The 7,544-nt window shown below is 45.9% G+C and overlaps 1 protein-coding gene across 1 annotated transcript in view; it reads left to right on the top strand.

Moving 5' to 3' along the window:
• The first annotated feature begins 945 nt into the window (after positions 1-945).
• The window catches only part of TARDBP (TAR DNA binding protein), an 11,668-nt gene continuing 5,069 nt past the window's right edge, over positions 946-7,544 (top strand). The window contains exons 1-5 of the mRNA XM_011996610.1: positions 946-1,031; positions 1,258-1,263; positions 2,002-2,250; positions 5,119-5,282; positions 6,625-6,765. Coding sequence (XP_011852000.1) covers positions 2,013-2,250; positions 5,119-5,282; positions 6,625-6,765 — 543 coding nt within the window. The 5' untranslated portion in view covers positions 946-1,031; positions 1,258-1,263; positions 2,002-2,012. The remainder of the gene's footprint in view (positions 1,032-1,257; positions 1,264-2,001; positions 2,251-5,118; positions 5,283-6,624; positions 6,766-7,544) is intronic.

Raw genomic sequence — 7,544 nt, 5'->3', positions numbered from 1 at the left:
TATTATTATTATTATTAGAGGGCTGGAGCCAGAACTAGTTAGCATTTTGTGCCTCGAGATTCAAATTCCAGGTCTACCATTTATTCCTTGGGTGACTTTTTTTCGGCGGGGGGAGGAGGACAGGGTCTCACCTTGTCGCCCAGACTGGAGTGAAGTGTCACGAACTCGGCTCACCGCTACCTCCGCCTACCGGGTTCAAGCAATTCTCCTGCCTCAGCCTCCCGAGTAGCTGGGATTACAGGCGCGCGCCACTACCGCCCGGCTAATCCTTGCGTGACTTTAAGCAAGATACTTGATCTCTCTGTGCCTCAGTTTCCTCACCCGCAGAATGAGTATCAATAGTTCCTCCTACACCAAACTGTATGGGCTATTATTAAATATGCGAATACTCAGAAAGTACCTGGTACAAAGTAGCACTATTACTGCTATTATTTAGAACAAAGTTATTATTTCCAGGTTTGGAGGTGGGCTGGCGGAGGGAGGAGAGGACGCACAGGTCCGCCTTTCAGAAAACAGATCCAGGCTTTACCCTGCCTCGCAAGTGGACTGGGCCCGGGATCCTGAGCCCCGCCCCCTCCACGCCCCGCCCCGCCCCGCTCCGCTCTTGCTGGCCGAGACTCTGCGCTACTCTCGCGCTCTTTGAAAGTGCGCGAGCTCCGACCGAGACCTGGGCCGGCGGTTGGTCGGCCGAAACCATCTGCTGCGTTACATGGGGGGAGGTCAGCGCCTATACAGCCACACTTTTTGCAATCTTCAGCTTTTCAGGCCTAGGTCTTGGTTTTATTTTAGCTTTCAGAGCTTCTCTGCAGGCTCGAATTTCCAAGAGGCAGCCCGAGTCCCTGGGGAGAGGGTCATCGTGGCTCACCTCGGCGCCTTCCACCTCTGGACGGGCAACCGGTGGGAGAGGACGCCGGTGGGCGGGGGGAAGGAGGCGGCCCTAGCGCCATTTTGTGGGAGCGAAGCGGTCGCTGGGCTGCGCTTGGGACCGTCGCTGCCTCGGTGTCCCTGTCGGGCTTCCCAGCAGCGGCCTAGTGGGTGAGTCGCGGAGCCTTCTCACTGAGGATGCCGTAGGTGCTTCGGCTCCCGCATTGGGGCGGCCCGAGGCGGACGCAGCGGCTTCGGCCCCTGCCCCGGGATGTGAGTCGTGAGACCGGGCCTAGTTCTGCCCGAGCGGGCTCGCGTGGGAGCGTCGTCAGGTCCGGGCACAGGGAGGCCGCTGGTGCAGAAACGGGGAGCCGGGCCCGTGGTGCCGCGCAGGCTGAGGTGGAGGTTGGCCCCGGACCCGGACAGTGCTGGAGCCTTCGGTACTTTGTACTCCGAGGGACGCTGCCAGCTCGGGCCTGGTGCTCCTGCGCCCCACCCCGGGCCGCGCTGAGAAACTCCTCCCTCGGCTGGCACGCGCGGGCTTCTGGGAGGCGGCGGCCGGCTCCGCCAGGACCTGTCGCCGCGGGCCTTGCGGCTCGGGCTCATGGAGCTCCCGGAAGCTCCAAAATGAGGAACAGAGAAGAACTTTTCTCCTGTTCTTTACACCTGATTCACTGCCCATATTCAGTCTTCAGGTTCAGCTGATGGATCGCTTGCTTAGGAAGATCGACTTGGACCCATCACGCCCATGCCTCAGCCAGTTAGGCTCTTCCCTTACTTTCAGGATTACTTAACGACTTCCACGATGGTCATAAAATAGCTACTGTTTATTGTTCCCTTGCATACCCCAGCTTGTAACCAGAAAGCCACGTTGGACTCAGTTTCAGTACCTGACGCATCTATAAGCCTTCAGGGAAAGTTTTTTGAATGAATGAACTGGCGAGGCATCAGATTTTGACAGGAAATCACTACCCTTACCTTCACCTCGTCATTTTTCAGAGATAACCAATGCATGTACGAATCCAGACAAGAATTTTTCTGGAAGTCAGAACACTAAGATGGTTTGGGTATTATCGTTATAAGGAAACAGTTACTGTGACGTGAATGTTGTTCATTCATATCTCTTTTCCTTTTAAGAAAAGTAAAAGATGTCTGAATATATTCGGGTAACCGAAGATGAGAACGATGAGCCCATTGAAATACCATCGGAAGACGATGGGACGGTGCTGCTGTCCACGGTCACAGCCCAGTTTCCAGGGGCGTGTGGGCTTCGCTACAGGAATCCAGTGTCTCAATGTATGAGAGGTGTCCGACTGGTAGAAGGAATTCTGCATGCCCCCGATGCTGGCTGGGGAAATCTGGTGTATGTTGTCAACTATCCGAAAGGTTTGTTACTATTTGGTTTTGTAATCATGCTGAAATGTGGTCGGGTGTGTGTCTCATCCATGGATCTTAGCCTTGTTTCCTGGCAGAATGTCTCCTGTAACTTCAGTATTTCCTTGAACTTCACTATTAGACAAGTTTGGAAGACCATGAGTCTAAATTTATGGAAACTGGGGATTATAGATCATTTTAAAAGAGAAAGCGATGTATTTTAAAAATATCTGAATAAGCTTTACCAAGTTGATGCCAAATTTAAGGAATTACTAATAATGTTTTGCGCTTCTATCAGTGTTGTAAATAGATTCTTCTGAAGTGCTCGAGTATTTGGATTTGATCATTGTCCTTTTGGTCTTACATCATTCATTTGGCACATGTGACTTCATTTCTTCCCTTAAATGAACAAACAGTTGCAGTAGCCAAATCTTGAATTAGTGTAGTTCCAATTACAATTTTGAGGTTCTAGTCTTATCCTTCTCGCTGCCTCTTATCACTGATGTTCTAAATCTAAGAAAAGGAATCATGAGAAATAGCTAATTTTCGCATTTTGAAGTAGTGTACTGTTAATAGTCGATCTGTGTGTTCCTTTTATTATAACTTGGTATTGCAACAAAGTCTTATCAAATTTGGTCAGTATGCAAGACACTCTTTTACATGTGTAGAAAAACTTTAGGGCCAGGCACGGTGGCTCATGCTTGTAATCCCAGCACTTGGGAGGCCGAGGCGGGTGGATCACCTGAGGTCAGGAGTTTGAGACCAGCCTGGCCAACATGATGAAACCCCATCTCTATTAAAAACAAAAAATTAGTTGGATGTGGTGGGTGCCTGTAATCCTAGCTACTCTGGAGGCTGAGGCAGGAGAAGAATCGCTTGAACCGGGAGGCGGAGGTTGCAGTGAATAGATTATGCCATTGCACTCCAGCCTGAGCAACAAGAGCGAAACTCGGTCTCAAAACAAAAAGAAAAAAAATGAAAACAAAAATTAGCTGGGTGTGGTGGTGGGCGCCTTGTAGTCCCAGCTACTCTGGAGGCTGAGGCAGGAGAATCGCTTAAACCTGGGAGGCAGAGATTACAGTGAGCTGAGATTGCGCCACTGCACTCCAGCCTGGGTGACAGAGCAAGACTTTGTCTCAAAAAAATATATAATGAAATAATAATAATTAATAATGTAAACTGGGGGTTTTTAGTATGCTGTTTCTTCAGCCATTGGGTATAGATTAATAGTTACCCAAATTTAAAATGTCAGGCTGGGTACAGTGGCTCACACCTGTAATTCCAGCACTTTGGGAGGCTGAGGTGAGCAGATCACCTGAGGTCCGAAGTTCAAGACCAGCCTGGCCAACGTGGTGAAACCCCGTCTCTACTGAAAATACAAAACTTAGACAGGCGCGGTGGTTTGCATCTGTAGTCTTAGTTACTGGGGAGGCTGAGGCAGGAGAATGGCTTGAACCCAGGAGGTGGAGGTTGCAGTAAGCTGAGATGGTGCCACTGCTCTCCAGCCTGGGCAGCAGAGCGAGACACCGTCTCAAAAAAGAAAAAAAATGTCATTTAATTTATCTCCCCAGGCCGGACGCAGTGGCTCACACCTGTAATCCCAGCTACTCAGGAGACTGAGGCAGGAGAATCACTTAATCACTTGAACCCAGGAGGCAGAGGTTGCAGCGAGGGGAGATTACACCACTGCACTCCAGCCTGGGTGACAGAATGAGAATCCGTCTCAAAAAAAAAAAAAAATTATCTCCCTTTCTCTTCTAAATAACCTAAGGTTAAGGTTATGTAGGAGTTTTTTTTTTTGTTGTTTGTTTTTTGAGATGGAGTTTTGCTCTGTCACCCAGGCTGGAGTGCAGTGGCGCGATCTTGGCTCATTGCAACCTCCACCTCTGGGGTTCAAGCAGTTCTCTGCCTCAGCCTTCTGAGTAGCTGGGATTACAGGCGCCTGCCACCACGCCTGGCTAATTTTTGTATTTTTATCTATTTATTTATTTTATTTTATTTTGAGACAAAGTCTCGCCCAGGCTGGAGTGCAGTGGCACAATCTTGGCTCACTGCAACCTCTGCCTCTTGGGTTCAGGCAATTCTCCTGCCTCAGCCTCCCAAGTAACTGGGATTACAGGCGCCTGCCACTGAGCCCGGCTAATTTTTTTGTGTGTTTTTAGCATAGATGGAGTTTCATTATCTTAGCCAGGCTGGTCTTGAACTCTTGACCTTGTGATCCACCTGCCTCAGCCTCCCAAAGTGCTGGGATTACAGGTGTGAGCCACCATGCCCAGCTGGTTATGTTTTTTTAAGTAAGCCAAACTTTTGGTTTCTTTTTCTTTTTTGAAATTAGAGATGGGGGCTCTTGCTCTGTTGCCTAGGCATATTGTAGTGGCTGTTCATAGACACCCTGCAGCCTCAAACTCCTGGACTCTAAGGCAGGAGTTTGTTGGAACTTCCTTCCTCAGCCTCCTGAGTTGTTGGAACTTACAGGCATATACACCACTGTGCCTGGTTTTCCGTTTTATTGCAAAAGCTGTGTATTGTCGAATGTTTAGGAAAGATAAAAGTTAAATCTACATCGGGAGATACAAGTTGCTGATACTTAAAGTCAAAGTGAAGTAGAATTATTTTTGTTTTGATAAACCTTTTGAGAGAGATTGTAATCTGGAAGTACTACAAAAAACAAAATTGGAAATCACTGAATTTGCACCAGAAAAGCACCTCAGACACTAAACTTAAGCCTTTATTCTGTCCTCTAGAGCAAAAATCACTTCTTGCAAGTTTTCAGTGTCTTACTCTTCTTAGAGTCTTCTTTTTGCTTCTCATTTCTGGATGTAGGAGGTAGTGTTTTTAAAGAAGTGCTAAGTCTAAAAGGTTTCTGCTCATTTTATTTAGATAACAAAAGAAAAATGGATGAGACAGATGCTTCATCAGCAGTGAAAGTAAAAAGAGCAGTCCAGAAAACATCCGATTTAATAGTGTTGGGTCTCCCATGGAAAACAACTGAACAGGACCTGAAAGAGTATTTTAGTACCTTTGGAGAAGTTCTTATGGTGCAGGTAAACTTCGATTGCATCAAACAGTTTTTCTTTACAGTGAATGAGCATCTAGCATTTATTTATTGGTATACATAGAGATGGGGTCTCACTATGTTGCCTGTGTTCTGGTGTTGAACTCCTGGGCTCAAACTGTCCTCCCGCCTCAACCCCAGTGTGCTGAGCCATGATGCCTTAGCCACATTCTTGTTACCTTTTTTTTTTTTTTTGGAGACCAAGTCTCACTTTGCTGTCCAGGCTGGAGTGCAGTGGCACTATCTTGGCTCACTGCAAACCTCCACCTCCTGGCTTTAAGCGATTTCTCCTGTCTTAGCCTCCTGTATCTGGGATTACAGGCGCACATCATCACACCTGGCTAATTTTGTATTTTTTAGTAGAGACAGGGTTTCACCAGTTGGCCAGGCTGTTCTTGAACTCCTGACCTCAGGTGATCCACCTGTCTTGGCCTCCCAGTGCTGGGATTACAGGTGTGAGCCACCGTGCCCGGCCATATTCTTGTTATTTTAATGGCACTGTACTTCCTGTTACACAGATGATACTTCCAATATTTGTTATATTTACACACATATCTTGTACTCTATATTATTGCCTTCAATATTGTAAAATCCTGCTGTTGCATGAAGGCTTAAGGGAATTAGGTGATAATAGCTTTTTATCTTTGAATTCGTTCTAAGACATTCTGTTAAAATCCTGTTGTGGTGGCTCATGCCTGTAATCCCAGCATTTTGGTAGGCTGAGGTGGGAGGATTGCTTGAGGCCAGGAGTTCAAGACCACCTTAGCCAACATAATCCAGACTCAGTTTCTCTTTTTTTCTTTTTGGAGACAGGGTCTGGCTCTGTCAGCCAGGCTCTAGAGTGCAGTGGTGCAGTTTAGGCTTGCTGCAACCTCTGCCTCCTGGATTCAGGCTATTCTTGTGCTTCAGCCTGCCAAGTAGCTGGGACTACAGATGCATGCCACTGTACCTGGCTAATTTTTGTATTTTTTGTAGAGATAGGGTTTCACTGTGTTGCCCAGGCTGGACTTTAACTCCTGTGCTCAAGTTATCCACCCTCCTCAGCCTCCCAAAGCGCTGGGAATACAGGTGTGAGCCACCACGCCTGGCCCCATCTCTCTTTTTTTTAAGAACTCAAAAACATTTCTGTTGTATAAGTGAGTTTTGCTCTATTGTTTACACGGTATGGATTCAATATTAACCTCCTTGTTTTTACTCTGAAGACTAACTTGGTTTAAGTTTTAAACAACTGCATCCAGTTAAAACCATTCAAATTGTTTTTTAAGGAACTATGATTTGGGCGTGGAGTGTGTATGTGTACTGTTAGAGTAAACTTAAATCATCCTTTCTAGGTCAAGAAAGATCTTAAGACTGGTCATTCAAAGGGGTTTGGCTTTGTTCGTTTTACGGAATATGAAACACAGGTGAAAGTAATGTCACAGCGACATATGGTAGATGGACGATGGTGTGACTGTAAACTTCCTAATTCTAAGGTACTTGGGTCTGTGCTTTGGGATTTTTTGCTGACAAACTTCCTTAGAAGATTGTAAGATAAAATGTAAACACACTTAGAAAAGATAGTGGTAGGGTGTGTTCATGAAATCCTTTTGCCTTGTTGAAGTCTTTGGCCCTTAATGCATGCTGAATATTTTATGCTTGTTTGAAATATTTAGTTTATTACTTCTCCAAATGAAACCTTTGTTCATTTTGTTCTTCCTTTTTGTTATGCATGGAAAAGAGGAAAGATTATTTGTCAAGTTAACAGTTTCTTACATAGTTATATGTTAAAACATAAAGACAATCAGAATACGTACATTAATCTTGTTATGAAGGCCTTTTTCCAAGCAAACAAATAACATTTGCTTATTTGGAACATCATCATCTTTGCCAGGAGATTGCGTATTTATTGATTTTCTCAAATCCAAATACAGTCATGCGTCACATGGCAAAGTTCATCAGTCAGCTGCAGACCACGTGTACAGCAGTAGTCCCATAAGATTATAACACTGTTTTTATGGTACCCTTTCTATGTTTAGATACACAGATACTTACCATCATGTTACAGTCAGTCACCTACAGTGTTGAGTACAGTAACTTGGAAGTTTGTGGCCTGGGAGCAATAGGCTATACCATCTAGCCTAAGTGTGGGGTAGGCTGTGCTATCTGGGTTTATATGATGTTTGCACAATGACGATCTTTTGTTTGTTTGTTTTTTTGAGACAGTGTCTCACTTTGTCGTCCAGGCTGGAGTACAGTGGTGCGATCTCAGCTC

This window comes from Mandrillus leucophaeus, unplaced genomic scaffold (genome assembly GCF_000951045.1).
Source record: "Mandrillus leucophaeus isolate KB7577 unplaced genomic scaffold, Mleu.le_1.0 Scaffold52, whole genome shotgun sequence".
NCBI lineage: Eukaryota > Metazoa > Chordata > Mammalia > Primates > Cercopithecidae > Mandrillus > Mandrillus leucophaeus.
This window is presented reverse-complemented; position numbering and strand designations above follow the sequence as displayed.